The following is a 19,611-nucleotide window of genomic DNA, read 5'->3' as shown; positions in this document are numbered from 1 at the left end:
TTATGTTTCTTTTAAAAAACAAATTCAAACATTACCAAAATATATAGGACAGGAAGTATACGTTTTCTATAATCTCCTGAGCAATGTGCCCCTCAGCACTCCCCACTCCCCAGCTCCATCCCCCCGAAGATAACAGTTTGCACATAACCTTTATTTTTATTTTTTTATTTTTTTTTAAATAGTTACGTTGATTTTGTTTTTTTATTTATTTATTTTTTAATGTTGAGCCTTCTTTTAATTTATTTATTTTTATTTTTGACTGTGTTGGGTCTTCGTTTCTGTGCAAGGGCTTTCTCTAGTTGCAGCAAGCGGGGGCCACTCTTCATCGCAGTGCACGGGCCTCTCACTGTCGTGGCCTCTCTTGTTGTGGAGCACAGGCTCCAGACGCGCAGGCTCAGTAGTTGTGGCTTACAGGCCCAGTTGCTCTGCGGCATGTGGGATCTTCCCAGATCAGGGCTCGAACCCATGTCCCCTGCATTGGCAGGCGGACTCTCAACTGCTGTGCCACCAGGGAAGCCCCCAACCTTTATTTTTAAATGATTTCCGAAGATCCACTTTAGACTTGGGATTTGCTGGTGGGAGGCTCTGAATCTTGTTCCTTCATGGACCAAAGGACCAAAATCCTTCAGTCACACCAGAACAAGAGCATGAGGAGAAAATGTTAAGCCACACAATATTCGTTTGCTAATATCCCTTCTCAGTCATTGTAAATGTCTGTTTAATTCAGACAATATTACTGAGTGCCTACCACGTGCCAGATGCTGTGTTCGTAAGCTCTGGGATGCTGCAGTGAACAAAACCAAGGGGCCTGCCCTCCGGGGACTCACATTCTAACAAGGGGAAGTGATAAACAATAGATATGACAAACTGTGTTGCATATGAGGAAGTGACAGATGCTATGGAAAAAGGGGTCAAGCCGAGGAAAGAGGATTGTTTAGGGTGCAAGTTATACAGAGTAGGCCTTGCCAAGAAGGTGACAAGATATCTAAGCAGAATCAAGGAGGAGGCGGGAGAGTAAGCCTGAGGTGTCGGGTTCCAGGGCAGCTGAGCTGTCTCCAGGGCACTAGGAGCCAGGCGTTTGCTTTACTCCTTGGGAAGGGCTACCAGAGTCTATGAAATGCCCCTCCCGGGGCAGATCCATTGATGTGGAAACAGTCTGAGGACTGGAAAGGATCTTTAAAAGGGTACTTAGTCCAGTCCCACCTGTGATGGTTGCATTTTCTCCAAGACGTGGGATGGGCTTTTTTTCTCCTGGACTTGCTTTTTTTGAGCTGCCAGACCAGCCTTCTCCCAGTGTTATTATCTCTCATCTTTACAGCAACATCCTACACAGTTACATGACCCCTGTTTCCCACAGAGGTACACCAAGGTCAAGGGGCTTGCCCAAGGTCAGACACCCAGGAAGCAGTGGAGCCGCAGGCCTGGGTGCCTTCTGTGCCACCCTTTCTCTCCCCCCGCCACCACCCCCGTATCTCACCTGTCTCCAACTCCTCTTCTTTCTAGACCAGCATTCTCCAAACTGGAGGACTCCTTTGAGGCCCTCTCCCTGTACCTTGGGGACCTGGGCATCCCACTGCCTGCAGAGCTGGAGGAGCTGGACCACACAGTGACAGTGCAATATGGCCTGACCCGGGACTCTCCCCCCTAGCCCCGGCCCAGCCCCCTGCGGGGGGGCGTTCCACAGCCAGCACTGCCCCCTCTGCGCCCCATCCCTGCTGTGGGCAGGGCCTTCCGCGCTTCCTGTGGATTGGCAGCTTGTTTAGAAGCAGAACCAGCCATCCCTACTACCTCCCCAGGAGGCGAGCGGGTGCAGCACCGGGGAAGCCACCTCCACAGGTTCTGGGGCCTGGTTACTGTCTAAATCCAACACTCGCCTGAAAGCTGTGAAGAAGAAAACAAACTAACAAACAAAAAAAAAGCCTGGTCCCCGTGCCAGGAGGAATCTGTTACTCATGACCACTCGGGAACTCCCTGGCAGTGGATTCCGGGAGGCTCTTGCTTACACTAATCATTGTGACCTGGACCTGCTGGGCAGGATCCCAGGTGCACCTTCCTGTGGGCTCTGAAGCCTCTGATCCAGCTGGTGCAGAAGGACTTCTCATGAGAGCGTGGCAGAGTGAGCGGCCATCCAAGGATGTGAAGTGACAGTGGTGCTACCCCCTTCCACGCCACATCCTGCCCTCCCCTGGGCAGGGTCAAGGGAGTAGGTTTTGAAGGGTCCCTTAGTCGGTCTGTAGTGTGTCCGGCCAGGAGTCAGGGGAAGGGCTGGTTTCTGTTCACCTCCCGGGCCCAGGGGCCACATCAGCTCGAGGGGGAGCTTCCCCCCGTGTTCTCAAACTGAGCGGCTGGAGACTGGCTGGGAACTTCCTTTCTGCCTCCCACAAGCAGTCAGCCACAAGTGCAGGAAGAGGCTGGGGCTGGAAGGAAAGAGGCCCTGCCCGCTAGAAAGCTCTAGTATCCTGGCTGCTGTCACTCACACCCTGGTAGGCACCTCAGGAGCCTGGGATTTTGCTAGGTGGGTTCTGGAGGACAGTGTGGCTGGTCGCAGGCCCAGTGTATGGGGCGGGGTGCTGGGAATCTCAGCAGTCTCCCAGCCTTGTCCTCGTGGCAGCCGATGCTCACCCCTCACTGTGCCTGATCCAGGCAGCAGCTTGGGTGGCAAGATGTGGTGGCAGAATCCCAGAGCGGAGGTGCTGGGGGGGGACATCTCCCCGAGCCGGGCTCTCTGGCTTCTACCTCCCATGTTGGCTGGCCCAGCTCATGAGCTCCTGGCCCCAGCCTCCTGAGCCACAGCTCACAGCTGTGGGTGCTGAAAAGCCCAGGGGACACCCTCTACCCTGGCTTCCAGAGCTAGGGTGGGGGTCTTGAATACAAGTAGATTTGCCTCCCCATAAGTGGGACCTTGCACCATATTTAACAGATTAGGAGTGGGTTTGGGAACTTACTGCGATGGTGGTTATATTGGGGGGGGAGGAGGTGGGTGGGAGTGATGCAGGAGAACGGTTGCTGTTCAGACTATCTTGTTATATCTGTGGGGTGTTATGTGAAACGCTGTACATAGACCTGATGAGTTGTGGGACTAGATGTCACCTCTGGCCAGAGTTTCCTTGCTGTCTAGACCATACTTAAGTGTGGAGTGTGCAGGTTTGCTGTAGGGTCGAGCCCTGGGCTCCCGGCAGCGGGAAGGCCAGCATTGTGTGGTGCCTCAGCGGTCCCCACAAGTGTGGGGGAGTGGGCCCAAGCGGGGCCATCGAGCAGACCAAATAAATTAAGCAGTTAACATAACCGACCGTGCTGAGAGTGAGAGAGTGACTTGCGGCCTGGTTCAGGGAGATGCACGTGGAGCGTGTGCTGGCCACTTTGACCCCATGGCAGGGACTTCTCGTGCCCCCCACCTCTGATTCCCCTCCTTACACAGACACCAGCCTGCTCCAGAGAACATGCATGACCCACCTGAGGCAGCCCCGGCCTTGCAGCAGGTCTGACTCCCACCTCCTGCCTGAGTCATCCCTTCAGGGCCATATGCTGCCGCCCTCTGACATCTGTGCACTCCCATAGCCAGGCTATCCTGGAGTCCTCTGCGGGGCTGGGTGCCACCTTCATTAAGGGAAGAAATGCATGCAAGTCACCCCCACCCCTGGTGTTTCCCTGCAAGTACTCAGGGGGAGACCTGTTTCTTGCTTCTGCACATGGGGTCTGTCGTGGAGGGTGATGGCTGGGCAAGATGTTGCGATCTGGCTTGTAGGATCCCGGGCACACTAGGCATCCACATACCCAAAGGTGATTTCTCCAAAAGCTGGAGTCCACCTGAAGGGCAGGATCTGCTTCCTGGAAAAACTGATGCTTTAGGGTGCCCCTTGCTTCTAGAAGTACAGAGCAGTGTCTGAGTATGGGCAGAGGTCACCCTAAGTGTTCCTAGAGGCTGAGAACCTACTGCTAAGTCCCTGTTAAAAAACCCAACGAACTCCCATTGGTAGCTTCTTCTGGAGCCCTAGGAACCACCCCCGCAGGGACCTTCCACAGCCCAGAGCTGCTCCTGGGAGCCCAGAGACTCCTCCCCCATCTGCACACCTATCCCTCCTTCGGCTGCTACAGCACCACCACCCAACACCCCGTCTCCAGCCCCTGCCAGGGGCTGCCTGGATGTTCGTTTTAACTATCTCCACCTCGGAAAGAATGCTGACGGGGAGAGGATTTGCAGTGACCAGCCTCCTTTGGGATGCCACATACCCTCTTTCCTGCAACTTTGACCTGAAAAGCTCCTGATTGTGACGCCCAAACACGGAGGCTGCAGTTCCCAACCATCCAGCTGCTGCTGCCTCCTAGGTGCAGGGCCCGAGTGAAGGACAGAGAGCCAGAGCTTGCCATGCAGGTGTTGACAAGGTAACCAAAAACTTCCCAACTTTGGGGAGGAGGGTCCTGATACCCCACAAAAACTTGACAATATGGAGTCGTCTTTTTTTTATTTATATAAGTCAAATGCAGAGCAATTTCCTGCACTTTATAGGCAGGTGTCAGAATGAGGTATATAAAACATGTACACAGAGAAATGCTTTTATAGAAAAGTAGAAACCAGTAATGTTCTCTTCTGCATCTCTATCAACAAGGGACCCCCTGAGGCCTAGGTCCCCTCAGCAAATCACTTCCAGGAACAGCCTGCCGGAGAGACTGGGCCCCACTAACCCCTCTCCATGTGAGGCAGTGGCAGGGCTTTGGGAAGGAAGCTCTGGACGGAAAGCAGTGCTAAGGCCTCCGAGCGTGATATCAGGGCCTCAGGGCTGGCCGTGCTGGTAGCTTCCTCTGTGACCCTGAATGTCAGTTTCCACTTCTGGCCCCTCTGTCCAAAAGGCTTCGGGAACCCTAAGGTCCCTCAATGGTTCTATGATTATTTTACAAGTTAGGGGTCGTGGCCCTTGCCCTATTGACCCCACAGGAAGGCGCTGGCCTGGAGGCTACAGAGCCACCTGCAGATTTGGGCCGAGGCAGGCGCCAAGTCCTGAAGCCCCCTCCATCACCCTGCCTCCGAGTGGGTTTCCAGGTTAACCTCTCAGAAGCAGTTCACAAGGCCTCACCCACAGTGTCATTCCCGTAGGTTAGCTGGCTGCTGTCTCACCCCTGAAGAATGAAAGGTCACTGTCCACCCCGAAGAGAGACCGTCTGGGACACCCCAGGTCCACTCGGGTCCTGTGGCCTGAGGCAGCTGCAGATACTTCTTTACCCTCTTCCTAAGTGGAATGTTCAGTGCGATTCTTCCCTTCCTTTCCTTTCAAAACAGGAAGAGTCCCTGGGCCCAGCCCACGGTTGTCAAGGCACATCACTGCCAGCAGCCCCCCCGCCTAGATCCCGTTCTCAACCCACAGTTCTGACTTTCGTACAGACTTATTTCCATTTCTCAGAGGTCTGCAGGGAATTGCATCCCAAATATTTAAAAAACTAAATATCTTTTTTAAACACCGCCTCTCAACCTACATGACCTGAACTGTGAATAACGGTGTGCACCACTCAAGCCCAAGGAGAACGCATGGGGAGGCAGAGGCTGAGGCCATCTTGGACAATAAAGCACAGAGGAGCTGGGGGAGCTCCCTGTCCATCCCTGGTTCAGTTCCGGGGCACTGGAAGGCCCTGTTGGCAGCACTGCTGTGGGGACTGCCGCTGCCTCCATTCACGGGCAAAATCCTGCTCCATGGGATGGAGAAACAGCATCGGTAGGACCCCACCCAGCCTCACCCTCAGCCCACAGTACCACCTGCTTGTCTTAGGATTCACCAAAAACAAACCAAAAAAATAAGTGGGGGTTTTTAACCACAACAAAAAGTGTAGATCCTCCCAGCTGTAGGTGGGTAGGTGGTCCTGCACCACTGTCTGCATGGGCTCCTGCCCATCATGGGGGGCTCAGGCGCCTGGAGTGCCCGCCTGGCCCATGAGGGGGGCACTGCCCTCCTGAAGGTCAACTGGAGTCTGGCTGGCGTGGACCACAATGGTCTTCTCATCCACTATCTCACAGTTGGGGTTGGTGAAGGCAGACAAGGGCAGGGTGATTCGTTGCATCTCCCTCTCACACACCTTTCGCTCATGCTGCTCTTTCAGGTCCTTGCCCCTGGCAGGAGAAGAGGGAAGCGTTCAGGCTGTGCCTCCTGCATGGCTCTGCTCCTAAGGTGGCATCTTGAGGCCCAGCAGGGGCAGGGGCTGGCCATGGTCACAGCCAGTCAGTGGCTCATGGCCTAGATTTCTGTTCTGCCAGACTGCCTTAACTCAGCAAGGAGCCCCTAAACCTCATCTGCATGAACCTCACACAGCTGCAGTGGGGCTCAATGAAGATACTGTGTAGGAAAGAGACTCTTAAAGCAAGGTGGAGTTTTGCTTTTTCAGCCCAAGGTGCCACAAGACCCAGAGAATTTTCAGCCCTCACCTATAAAATTGTCCAGAAAACTGACCTGACCATCCTGTTCTGAGACATCTTATCCAAAATTTCCAGAAGCTGTGAGCCCTGGCTAGAAACAGGGACCATGCAGGGGCCAAAAAGGACTCTGAGGGCTGCTCAGGTCAATGGGAGACAATGACCATGGGACCCTGAGTTTTCACACGCCTTCCAATTCTCATGGTGCTCAGTGACCCAATCAGGCCCTGATATTGCCCCATTTCACTCACATGAAGTGCTCGCTCCATGCTAAGAGCTTTACGAGCGTTATCTCACTTCATTCAGAACCCTAACAACTGGGTCTTATCATTCATTTTATAGATGAGGAAATAAGTCCAGAGAAACTGAACTCTCCGAATGACATGGTGGGCTCAAACCCAAGTCTGTCAGACTCAGGCTGATGCTCAACAGAAGTTCTGACCCGATCAGGGTCACCCCCAAAGAAACAGTGGGGCAGAGACTCACACACCGTCTTCCAGCTGCACATGTTCTGCCCACCCCATGGGACCAGGCCACCCCCACTGCAAGCCAAAGGGCTTGGTGTGTGCCTAGCACACTGCACACCAGAACCAGCCCCCAGCACGCAGGTCAGCATCGTCTGACACAGCAACTAGATACGTGGGCTCAGCTGTCAGAGGAAATCTTTCCGGAAGGAGCCCACCCCAAAGAGGCCTTGAAACAAGTAGCCAATGGATGGCTTGGTGCAGCAACACAGGCCTGCTTCAGACTCCCTGGGGAGACGGCCGAGATCAGATGGATTACACAGCCATCACCATGTGAGGTGCGATGACAAAAGTGTCCAGAGACTGGAGAGTAACACTGAGAAAACAGCAGGGGCTGGACAGGGAAAAGCTGGCACAGGTACCTCACAACTGTCTTTAAATAAACCAGTTGTCTGTACTTGGAGCAGCCCAGCCTTGGCTGTGTGACACTTGGCCTCGGGGAGCCTTGGTTTCTTCATCTGTAAAATGGGGATAATATCTGCCTCCAAATAAGATAATGGATGGGAAAGCATTTCAAAAACAGTGGAACTGCTGTAAAACTCATAGGAGGCTGTTATGATTTGCCCTGAAAACGACTTGACTCACCAAGCAACGTTATCTTAATCTGGGTTCCCAAGGGAACTCTCCTACTGACCAGCCAAGGTGAGTATTATTTGTGTGACCTCAGCCACTCCCCTTCTCTTGGGGCCTTCATTTCATCATCTGTAAAACAGGGAGTTGGACTTGTTAACCTAAACGGACCCTAACATTCTGTGAGATCCCACACATGACATGTGCCCTGACTCCCTATTTCTCACTGTAAGGTCACAGAAGGCAAACCTGTAAGCTCATCTCCCTGACTCACCCTGGGTGGCCGAGTTTCTGAATGTGTAAGCCTGCAGCTCCTACCCATGCTCATCAGGCTCTGTACTGGACACCACCACCCCCCGCAGCAGAGGACCTCCCAGAGCACCCAGAGGGGCCATGGAGGGCCATGAGGACAGGGCTGTCTGGACCAAATGCATCCCCACTCACAGCCTGAGATTCACTTTGCCCCTGGGCACTGCCCATTGGTTACAGCTGCCGCCGCATCGAAGAAAACACCTACCTCTGTAATAAAACAAAATGCTAGATTCTTCAAGTCTGCCCATGTAGGGAGAAACTTGGAAGGTCTCAGTTTAATTTTATTAAGGGAGCCCCCAAGCCAGCAGAAGACCAAAAGGCCATTTACAAAAGAAGGAAAGTATTTGCCAGGAGTCTTGGGCCAGGCCTGAATTTCAAAATCTAAGGGGCTGGAGGAAGAGGGAAAGCAGGAACTCATGCTTCCTGAGGACCCACTAAGGTGCCAGGAAATGGCCTTCCCATCATCCAGCATGAGAAGAGCTACCTATGCACCTACTGGATGCCACACACTTTATACATGTACCATCTTTGTTCACTTTCCACCCAACTTTGCAAGACTGCAAATATCACCCACATTTTATAGAAGAAAGTGAGGCTTTGGAGTCTGACTCCAAAGCCCTGCTTTCCTCAGCTACCTCCTTTATCAAGCATCCAGCTGTGGTCAGCCGAGCCGTTGATAATGGTCAGGCTGCATCATACACAAGTCTTTAGGGCAGGGGTGGGGTCCCCAACCCCCAGGCCGTGGACTGGTATAGGTCTGTGGCCTGTTAGGAACTGGGCCACACAGCAGGAGGTGAGCGGCGGGCAAATAAGCCGAAGCTTCTTCTGCCGCTCCCCATCGCTCGCATTACCGCCTGAACCATGGCCCCCCCCCCCCACCCCCGTCCGTGGAAAAACTGTCTTCCATGAAACCGGTCCCTGGTGCCAAAACGGTTGGGTACTGCTGCTTTAGCGGGGAAAAATCAATTTGGATTAATGGGGCAGAGCCGGGCTGGAAGAGCAGCCAAGGGTAATGAAGGAAGCAGGTGCTGGGACTCATCTGGATGACAGTCTCTTCCATTTAGAAGCCTCAAAACACACCCAACCCCACGTGCCTCCTGTTAATGGTGCCTGTGAGTCCTGGAGGTGTGGAGGCTGCCCCCAGCCCCTTCTGAGGTCTGAGAGAGGCCAGCAGGCCTGCTGCACTGACCACCAGGCGGCTCAGCCCCTTCTCACCACCTTTTGGGGGTAGGGGGGGCAGCCAGGCTGTTGTCTGGCAGCCAAGAAAGAACAAAAGACTTATTCACTGACTCAGCTCCTCTCTTAAGCAGGCAGAGTGGTGTTGACTTACAGTTTTTCCCTTGCCTTTGTATCAGAAAATAAATACTCCCTCCAGAGCCAGAGCACGGACGCTGCAGGGGCAGTGGCAGGGGCAGGGAGCTGCAGACTGGCCACCTGAACCTCTGTGGCCCAGACAACCAGGACAAAGATCCGCCAGGCTGAGCCCTCACCGCCCCCACTTGCTGCCCTGCCTCCCTTGAGAGGAAGCCTGCTACCTGCCTGCCCCTCCCGGCCAGGGGAAAGCTCTCTCCCTGGCCTTTGTGGGGAGGGGGATAGGGGGGCTCATGGCTTGCAGTAATTCTATCCTGACTGCTCTGGGGCCAGGACCGGGAGCTGGGCTGGCCAGAGAGAGCAGGTGTGGACAGAGCTGCTGCCTGTGTCTGACATCCTCTTTGGGGGGGTGACTGGAGGCACCCGAGACCTCCTTCAGGTAACACGGGTTCCTTCAAATTATTATGTAACTCTGAGCCACTGTTCCCTTCTCAGTCAGAAGCAGTGCTGTGCCACACTGCTGCTCAGGACAAGTTCCTCAAGGCAGCTAAGGTTAGGAACACCAACTGTCTGCCCAAACTACACTAATTTCACCCTCACAACAAACCTATGTGGCATCTATTAGGATCTCTGTTTCAGAGATGGGAAGGCAGATGCACAGAGGTTTAATCATTTATTCAAGCAAATGGTGGATTTGGGATTTGAACTCAGTACTGCCTGCAGCCACCACCAGGTAATATCGTCTTTTTTTAGGCAACGTTAGAGCTGGGAGTATCATCACTAACCTCCTGCCCCTATTTTACATATGAGGAAATCAGAGAAGGTAAATGACTTGTCCACTGTCACACCCAGAACTGGGTGTTCCAGAACTAGATCCTGGTTCTTCTAACTTTTAAACCCAGCTATTTTATTTTGAAAGTTCCAATTTTTCCTACTGTCCTATGCAATCCAATGCAAATTGGTATGAAGTTCCTGGGCCTCGCTGGACTTTTGGGAGATACTGGCAATCCTTAGACACACCTTATTGGCTGTGTAGCTTGGACACAGCACTTAACTTCCCTGGCTCTCAGCTCCTCACTGTAAAACGGTGTAAAAGTGGTCCTTCTAGTGTGGTCCTGAGGCTTGGGCGTGATCATCAGGGAAGGGCATTCAGTGGGGCCTCGCTTATTAAGAAAGCATGCAATAAATGCTGGCAGCTAGTGGTTATTTAACCTGATTGGTGTTCTACTGTTTACACGTAATACTTAATGGTAATCTGGGGTGGGTATGTGTGTGTGTGGAGTGGGGATACAGCCCCACTGAACAGACAAGAAACAAGAAACGGAGGTGCAGGGAAGCAGCAGGACCTGCGCTCAACAGCGCTTTCCAGAACACTGTTTTCTGACTCTGGGGAGAGATGGGGGCTGAGAGCTTGCCTCCAGCCCACATGCGGTTTCCTGTTGTACAGTCTGTGCTCAGAGCACTTCTGCCGAGGGAAGGGGTGGTCCGATGGTTAGTGACGGGGAATCTGGTGACTTGGTGCCTCGCCCTGAGTTTACAGGAAAATAAACACAAGGCCTTGGGGCAATTCTGTGACAGCCTGAAGGAACAAATCTAGAAGAAAAAGGCTTGGCTTCCTCATTGGGCCTAAGAACTGAGCTTGCAATTAAGGACGTTTAGCAGTCAGTTCACGCACCTGGAGGCCTGGACACTGTCACAGGATTGGAGGAGAGCCAACTGCTATCCAGTGGCTGAAGAAGGAGGAAATATTTCAACAGCTAGACTCAGCCAACACAGTTTGGGTCTGACTACGAACTATAACCAGGGTCTCCCCATCATTTCCTCTGACTCTGTGAAATGACAAGCAGGTGCCCCTGGACCTGCCACGTCAACCATCCCACTGAGGGCAGCAACCTTGCACTGGGAGTCAGGAGACACTCTCAGGTCAATACTTCCCCTCTCTGAACCTGTGCTTCCTGAATCACAGACGATCAGAGAAGCATTGGGGCCCAGAGAGTGCTAGTGCAGTACCCACATTTTACAGAAAAGAAAAATAGCTATGGTTTACTGACCACTTACTATGTGCCAGGCAGTCGCATGCCTCAGCTACAGCAGTGCCCTGGAGTAGCAAACAGAAGCAACTTGCCCAAAGTCACACAGATCGCTAGTTAGTGGCAGGGCTAAGACTTAACTCCACCAAATGCTAGGTGTGTGACCTCAAGCAAGGTACATATCCTCTCTTGCCTCAGTTTCCTAATCTGTAAACTGGGGATAATAACAGCATTTACCTCATAAGGGGTGATTGCGAGGATTGAGTTAAAGTGTGTGTATCATTTGAAGCAGTGCCTGGCCTCTGGTAAATGTTCGCTACTGCTGCTATTGTTGTTATTATTCTTACCCAACACCTCCCCTTTTCCATCTGTAAAATGAGGAGGCTGACTACATTGCCCTAAGGACACCTCAGTTTATTTAACGCTGGGTGACCCACTGGGGCTGTGGGCTCAGACGTGGTCTTCACCACTGGAAAATGCAGGCCACCACATCACTTCCCTTATAGGAAGCCTTCCCAGACCATAGAAAAGAAACATCACACATACTCTGGACTAGAAGTCAAATCCCCTGATTTTGCCCAAGATTTTGCAAATAATTTTCCCAGAGTTAGCCAGTGCTGTTAAAACGGGCATAACTCTGGCTTATCATCATGCATCTGTCACTGGCTTTCAGACCCTTTTCCACATAGCATCTCAGGGGACCTCTCAAAATAAGCATTCCTCCTTCTGCTGTCCCAGCCACAGGTCATGTCCCTGAGTTTCCCAGGTAGCCTCTCTGGCTTTCTCATATGTGGTGTAGAGTAGCTTACAGACTCCCTATCCTCTTACTTCCTTCCTCCTGTCCTAAAGGAGATCCCACTGCTTATGGCTCAGGACATTCAAGCCCCAACTGCAAAAGCAGTGGCTGGGAACTTTTTCTAGTAGCAGAATTTTATAACTCACAGAAAGAATTCAATCTCAGGGTCCCTGCAATGAGAGCCCAGCCTGATTTCTGCAGGGCCACTCACTTCCACACCAGGCATGCTGGATTAGACAGCAGGGAATGTGGTGTCAAAAGAGCTGGGTTTGAATCCAGCCACTTCCAGGCAGTATAACCTTGAGCAAGCTTACTTCACCTTTCTGATGAAGGCTTCCTCACTTGTAAAATGGGGAACAAGAACCCCTACCTCAGGAGGCTTTGGGGTGAGGAGTAAAGGCACCAAAGGAAAGGGTTTGTCCAAGGTCACCTGGTAAAGACTAGAACCAAGTCTCTACATCTTGAGCTGGTTTTCCTCTTCCAACACCTCACTTCCTTTATGGGTAAGAATGCCACAAAGGAGTCTGCTTTGACTTTGTGGACCTTCCTCTCCTCTCTCAGAGAGCCCAGAAGAGAAGCTACTGACCTCTTGTAGGTGTAACCGAGGACGATGCCAGCTCCAATGCCAATGATGATCACCATCATGGTAACGCCCAGCACGTAGCCTACCAAGCACAGGACACAAGGTATACCATTATCTCCACCCCAGATAATCAGCAAATATTTCTCAATAAATCCCACAAGGACAGGGGTGGACAGTCATACCCAGGGTTCCCAGGTCCTTTTTCTCCTTGGAGTTCACCCGCACCCGCTGGCTGATCCCAATCACTGGCTGCACGGCAGCGGCCTCGCTCTGGGCAGGCAGGGTGTTGGCAGGAGCAAACACCTGCACCTCATCTCCTCCTGGCACTTCAGACACCTCCTCGGTTTCTGTTGTAGAGGCTGGCAGGCCCTGGAAAGTGGTCTCTGGAGGTGAAGTGGGAAACAGCTCTCATCAGAAAGTGCCTTGAGTTTGGGGGCAGACGAGGGGGCCCACCTTAGAACGCACTTATTTCAAGACCTAGGGGCAAGACCAGGCCTAAGGGCTGCACCATAGCTGGGACGAGGCCAAGGTGAGGGGAAGGCTATGAGAAAGGGCCTCTCCTTCCTCCCACGTCTTCATATGCTCAAATCCTTGCCATCTTCCAAGGTCCAGCTCAGCTGTCACCTCCTCCATGGGTCCTCCCTCTATGCCAGGAAACAATCCATGACTCCTCTGAGCAGCTCAGGTTTGTTGAGCCCAAGCTTTATGCCAATCCCTATGTTATATGTTTACATATCCCATTTAATCCTAGAGAATCGTCTTGCTGCGCCGGGAGCCACAAGTACGCACTATGGAGTCTAAGAAACTTGGATTCAAACCTGGACCCTGCCACTGCCTTTGGTAAATCGCTGAACTTCTCTTTGAGGCTCAGATCCCCCAAACTGGTTCTTAGGGATGGCGGGGGTGCTGTGAGCTGAGTGCCTAGCACACAGCAGACGCTCCACAAGAGGTCCGTAAACGCCCAAGGTCTCACTAAGGGCGTGGACCCGGGACGCGCGACTCTGCGTCTCCCCAGGCGGTGCATGGGTCAGGGAGCTCGGCCGAGGGGCCGGGCCTCGCGGCCCACGGTTGTTTACTAGGCGCTCGCGGAGGATGAGCTCATTCCAGGCGGCGGCGCTGGCCAATGGGCTTCGGGCCCCGCGGCCTGGAGACAGCCCTGGCCAATCGGACGGCGCGGGGCGGGGCGGGGCCGGCCGGCGTCGCGCGGCCGCACGTGCGCTGCCGGCTCTCTGGCCCCCACTGGGCGCGGGGTCCCGGGCGGGTACCTGGGCAGCGCAGGTCCTTGCAAGGCCGCTTCTCGGGAGCCCCGGCCTCGCCGCTGACGTAGCACCAGGGCCCACGTGGGTCCTGGTCCGGGTTCCGGCAGTAGCTATGGTTGCCGGCGCCTGGGAGGGGAAAGAAGGCGCCATGGGCCGGGGCCGGGACGCAGCCGCCGCCCGCCCGCCCGAGGCCCGCCTCCCGGGACAGGCACTCACCCGACTCGGGGGCAGATACCGGGCCGCTCTGCGCGTCCAGCCAGTTGAGACAGAGGAGGCCCGGTGCGGGAGACGGCTGGTCAGCCCGGTACAGGTGGCCGTTGTCCCAGAAGCAGCCTGTGAGGAAGAGGAGTCCCCCGGACAGGACACTGAGTGGCGGGCAGGGGAGCCCGGGCCCACCCCAGCTGGGAGACGCTGCCCTCACGTGGAAAACCCCGTCTGCCTCGCAGGGTTGTGAGGCCGGAAAGAGAAGGGAGGGAGAGCGCGTGAAGAGCCCCCAGCCGGTGCCCGGCCCCCAACGCTCAGTATTAGCTTTTTTCTTTTCTTTCTCTTTCGTAAGCCGGAAAGCACTGCACAACCCAAGGGGTTGTTGCTCTGGAACTTGGGGCCATTTTGCAGGAGGGTGCTGGGGAGCCCTGGGTTCAGGTCTCTCCCTGGAGACGATGGGAGTTTTCGGTCGGTGGGCAGCCGGACCCGAAATCCATCCCTGTGTTGTCATTCCATGTTACATAAACTCTTGTGTTCCCTTCTCTGCGGATGTGGCCACACTTCCACAGGCAACTCTCCCTCCCAAGAGAATTCTACAAAAGCCTTGATTCAGTCACGGAAAAGAGAGCTTCAGACAGAGGGAACCAGCCTCATCGCTGCCTGGATGTGACTCCAAACTCCCACTCGCCTCAGCAGGAGAGCCGCAGGAAGGGGCTGAGGGAGGAGGGCCTGCGCTCTGGTGACACCGTGCAAAGCCCCTGAAAAGAACAGTACTTAGGAGTAGGGGAGATGGACCCCCAAGTTCCATCCATTCATGAGCCACAGGCAAGGAAAAGGAAAGAGAAAGTGGCTACTTGCCTTTGTTCTTAATGGCAAAGATGGAGCTGCAAGCTCCTGGCAGGGAAAGGAGAAAGGGGAAAAAAAAAAAGGCTTTCATGGGACAACAGGAACCTGCTAAAAGCTTCGTTTCCTGTCATCTTCCTTCCTGCTTGGGAAATAGGGAGCTCTACCCTTTCTGCTTCATTAAGTTGCTGCAGAAAGGAAAGATAGTAATCTCACCTCCAGATCCATAGGCTTTTGCCAGGAGCATGTTGCTGACGACGAGGATTGTTTGCAGCCAGGCCAACAGCATCCTCACCTCCTTCGTCCTGCAGATCACTGACCAACCAGGGTCCAACCGGGGTCCCCTTGGCGGCGGCTCTGCCTCCCGTTCCCAGCCTTGCAGTCAGACCTGCCCTTGTTATGCTCTTCTGGTAAACAGCCTCTCTTTAGAACTGGGAGCTTCCCAGCCAGCTTGCTGCAGCGAGATGGTTTTTGTTTTTTTTTTTTTTTCTCTCGGCTGAAAGGCGCCCCCTGGGTCCTAAGCCTCCAATGCCAGGCTCATCTCTCTACCCTGAGTCAGGAGAGGAACTCAGCCAAGCGAAGAGAGGCCGAAAAGTTCAGGTTGTGCTTAGCAGTGGTTCAGCTTGAGACCTGCACTGTCTGCATCCCCGGGGCCTTTCATCTCTTCTGTTTCCATTTGTGTGAGTACAGAAAGAATAATTTTGTCAAGAGGCATCACTGGGGGTGGGGGTGGGGGCAGGGAGTTTAGAATCACAGTGACTAAGGCAGAACCACTTAGGGAGAACATGCTAGCTACACAACCAGGAGGAACTTGAGACCGTGGATGGGGCACGAATCAGAGCATCCAGGTAGAAGCAGCTCTTTACACCCATTCTTGAAAAAGAAAAAGGGCCTTTGTAGTTTATACATGTTTATAAACACTGTTTTTTTTTTTAAATAGTGTAACTTTGCCAGGGTCAGATCAGTCACATACCTTTGCTTATATTTGGGGTTTGGGGTGTCATATATAGTAGGAATAAGTAGGAATACAGAAGGGGTCTCTTTAGTTGGAAACACATGTCTTGCAGACACATTGAGATATCTGCTCAGCTATATTTAATAGTCTGGCCTTTCTACCAGCCCTGAGTTCCTAAAGAGGAAGTAAAATGTTTGCCTTCCCCCCCGCCACCCCCACCCTGTGGGAATTCCATCTGCAGCCGTTTATATCCATCATTAAACCTCACCACATCCATAGGACTGAGACCTTCTGGAGTTAGGCAACACAGCTCTCTTCCTGTTTGGCTGACAGCTCCAGTTCCCAGGCAGCCTCAGTAAACTAAGAGATAGAGCAGAGTGATTTGCCAAGATTACCTTGTGACTCAGGCAAATCTCAAAATAGAAATGGGAGACTGTTTGGATCTGAGGTCTTGCATCTTGCAGGCAGTAATTTAGGGAGGAGGGAAAAGAAGAAAACTTTACTACATAAATGTCAAAAGCTTTCTCAAGGAAGAAAGCTAATGTCAAACCAACTAATCTGAAGTGAATTTGGATTCACTACACTCAGATTTCAGACACGGAAAGGACAGAAAGATACATTTAGTTTACTCTTTGGAGATGTTTGCCGACAATGTTTGATTCCTTCCATCCATTAAATAAGACATGTTGCTTTGTTTTTGCAATCACTCTCCTAACTCCCCACACAAGCTTGTGATCCTCTGACTCCTGACTTGGTGTCCACTGGGAATCACACCGTATGCAGTCTGTAAATTTACTCTCACACCCACACATATATACACAGATACGCCAAAATTTTATAACTTAATAATTCTAACATAATATTCAGGTGTCTTTTTAATGCTTTTATTAATTTTACAAAAATTTTAAGAACCTCCTACAACTACATGCTAGATATAGTTCTTTTTTTTCTTTTAATTTATTTATTTATTTTTGGCTGCATTGGGTCTTCGTTGCTGCGTGTGGACTTTCTCTAGTTGTGGCGAGTGGGGGCTACCCTGTTGTGGTACGCGGCCTTCTCATTGTGGTGGCTTCTCGTTGCGGAGCACGGGCTCTAGGCACGCGGGCTTCAGTAGTTGTAGCATTCAGCCTCAGTAGTTGTGGCTCGCAGGCTCTAGAGCGCAGGCTCTAGAGCGCAGGCTCAGTAGTTGTGGCGCACGGGCTTAGTTGCTCCGCAGCATGTGGGATCTTCCCGGACCAGGACTCGAACCCATGTCCCCTGCACTGGCAAGTGGATTCTTAACCACTGCACCACCAGGGAAGCCCTAGATATAGCTCTGGATACTGAGATACTGAGAATATATCTGCGAACAAAATATTTTGAAATCTCTGCCTTCATGAAGCTTACATTCTAGTTGAGAAAGACAGATGACAAATCTATAAAATGTCAAGCGGCCTTAAGTGTTATGAAAAAAAGTGAAACAGGGTAAGAGGGAGAGAGTAACAGGGTGGTATTTCACTTGCTAAAGAAAGCTTACACTATTTTCAGGGAACCAGTAGGATATTTCTATAGGGAAAAGACTGAAGGGGAAGGTTCTTTGCACAGTTTTCCTTGCAGGTCCTGAATACTCTTACACCACTGCAAGAGATCTATGATGCATATTTTGTTTCATTACATAAAATACATTGGCTTGAGAAAATGAGAATACAGTTCTAATTTCAGAGAAGCAGGGGGTTCTTTTGGATCCCTCAGCACCTAATCTGTTGCCTTTGTATGCAGTGAGTGCTCAATTATTGTCTGATGAAATGCTCCTCTTTAGACTTTGAACGGCTACTTCTGCTGGATTGTAATACTCTTCCTTCTGATTACAATAGAGACAGGCTGTACTCAGACCAGCACTTGTACCGTTTTCAGTTTATCTACTGTGCCTATGTAGGGGTGCCAGGACTTCCTCCTCAGAAGCCCAAAGCTTCTTTACCTGTTGCTGTTATCATCTAATTTTCTGTTTAAAAAACTGCTATCTTCCCTAACTTACACACTTTGATATAACAGCAAAATCATATTTTGTGCCGTGTGTCTTTTGAGGAACAGCACTGCCTGGAAGAGATATAAGACAGGCCAGAGGAGATTTTTATCAGCTTAGTCATCTCTGCTTTTTCTCCCTTATAACTAAGACATTTATCAGGATGATTTGATTTTTTTCGAGAATGACGGACTTGTTGCTCAATCCTTCAAAGGCATATTCTGTTACAACCGGTTCAGTACCTTCCTTCCTCAAGGAAATCAGATCAAGTTCAGAGATGTGCCTGTCATCATCATTGGTGATGTTTTGGTCTTTTTCTTAGAATACAAATTTGAACTTTGCTTCATGTGTTAGTGCAATATGTCCATATTTTATGGCCTATAGTTATTCTAAACTTAAGATTTCTTCTGAAAATATTACTACAATAATAATGTGATACAGCACTACCCAAATAGTCACTTTGGATTGTTTATATCCTGAAGACAACGTTGTGAAATATAATCATATTTTACTATTTCAGAGATGTTTAACTGTTGGTTTCATATTAAATCAGTGCTTAATCCAGAGAGACAAAGCTGTACAGTTAGTTCAGGAAAGAGCCTCCAGAGCATTACCCAAGAAAGCTGGACAGTTCATTTTGAACGTAGAAGAGCTCTAAGGAAGCCATAACGCTGTTAAAAGGCTTAAGAATCCTTTTGTCAGCAAAAGGGCCAAGGTGTTGGTAAAAAATTCTTCGTGGTAAGATCTAATGAGTTGACTCCCGATATTCTCTCCATAGTATGTGCTGTGGAAGTGGCCACTGAGATTTTGCTGAGAGATATTTGGGTGTACAATTGCAAACTGAGCAGGAGATGGTTTTATGAAGTTTGTTAAGGAAATCATAGTCCAGTCAAAAGATCTAAACTTCAAGGCCGTTTCTAAAGTATGGCCTTCAGTGAGTTAGATTATGTCCATATTAGTACGTAGTTAAGTGTTTAATAAATGTTTGCAATAAAGGGAAAAAGCAGAGTATGTGAGGAAAAGAGTCTAAGCTGACAGAGAATAGTAATTTTTTAAGGGTAAGCAATAAAACAGCCAAGAAGGTTTGTGGATCACAGGCTACTTTCAGAAACAAGACATTCCACGTTGGGGAGATGAGGGGCCACAAGAGCAGGGAACTTGGGAACATCAATCACATCACTGGTTTTGGGAAATAAAGGGAAGAGTAAATTCCTGAATGAGGGCTGATTTTGAGTTAGAGGCCAGTCTTAGAAAACAAGGCTTTCACATTGAGGAAAACAGCCTTCAGCATTGAAGGGAGAGAAGTAGAGACCATAAACTTAATTGGCTGGTAAGACTAGGCTGGCGATGTTTAAGGTAAATTAACTCGGTAAGCTACAATTATGCTTCTTTTGGAAGGGAATTTAATATTCTCCAATCTCAGTAAACTGGATCTGCAGCTTTCAAAATTTATCAACACCCAGTATGAGCTTTAGCACGTTTATTTAAGCAAAAGAAGCAGTGTAATTAAGAGTGCAGGCTTTGGGAAGACCTGGGTCCCAGTCCCAGCACTACAGTATGACCTTGGGTAAATTACTTAACATCTGTAATTCCAAGTTTCCTCAGCCTCTGATTATAGGGATTGAGAATACAGGCACAAATGTCAGGATTCAAATCCCAGCTCTGTCGCTTACTAGCTGTGTCATCTTAGGGAAGCTACTAAACTCCCTGACTCAGTTTCCTCATACGGAGGGAGAGAGAGAGAAAAATAGTACCTACATCTTTGGATTGTTGACATTCATTGAGCCCTGAACAATTATTAGTTTTTAATAATGTGTCAGTTTTT

General features: G+C 51.0%; 2 protein-coding genes and 1 long non-coding RNA gene across 8 annotated transcripts in view; 2 read left to right on the top strand and 1 right to left on the bottom strand.

The window, feature by feature from the left end:
* Positions 1-1,899, top strand: part of LIMK2 (LIM domain kinase 2) — a 53,756-nt gene extending 51,857 nt beyond the window's left edge. Inside the window, exon 15 of one of the 3 annotated variants that reach the window (XM_029229163.1) lies at positions 1,504-1,899. In XM_029229163.1, coding sequence (XP_029084996.1) covers positions 1,504-1,648 — 145 coding nt within the window. In that variant the 3' untranslated portion in view covers positions 1,649-1,899. The remainder of the gene's footprint in view (positions 1-1,503) is intronic. The other 2 variants (XM_029229156.1, XM_029229172.1) reach the window with 2 other exon arrangements.
* PIK3IP1 (phosphoinositide-3-kinase interacting protein 1) lies at positions 403-15,337 on the bottom strand. Of its 4 annotated transcripts, none has more exons than XM_029229193.1 (6): positions 15,046-15,337; positions 13,999-14,115; positions 13,789-13,908; positions 12,706-12,906; positions 12,527-12,605; positions 403-623 (listed from the first exon to the last, which is right to left on the bottom strand). In XM_029229193.1, exons 1-6 carry the CDS (start codon positions 15,116-15,118, stop codon positions 557-559), a joined length of 657 nt encoding a protein of 218 aa, XP_029085026.1. In that variant the 5' UTR covers positions 15,119-15,337; the 3' UTR covers positions 403-556. The 4 variants fall into 4 exon arrangements, with proteins under 4 accessions (XP_029085026.1, XP_029085035.1, XP_029085017.1 ...); XM_029229202.1 differs by lacking the exon at positions 403-623 and adding an exon at positions 3,536-3,597; XM_029229184.1 differs by lacking the exon at positions 403-623 and adding an exon at positions 4,454-6,097.
* The window catches only part of LOC114898988, a 21,219-nt gene continuing 16,934 nt past the window's right edge, over positions 15,327-19,611 (top strand). Inside the window, exon 1 of the long non-coding RNA XR_003794496.1 lies at positions 15,327-15,509. This is a non-coding gene — a long non-coding RNA (uncharacterized LOC114898988). The remainder of the gene's footprint in view (positions 15,510-19,611) is intronic.

Source organism: Monodon monoceros, unplaced genomic scaffold (genome assembly GCF_005190385.1).
Source record: "Monodon monoceros isolate NGI ecotype Baffin Bay Population unplaced genomic scaffold, NGI_Narwhal_1 Super_Scaffold_1, whole genome shotgun sequence".
Classification (NCBI taxonomy): Eukaryota; Metazoa; Chordata; class Mammalia; order Artiodactyla; family Monodontidae; genus Monodon; species Monodon monoceros.
The sequence above is the reverse complement of the archived record's forward strand: the minus strand, read 5'-3'. Positions and strand labels throughout refer to the sequence as shown.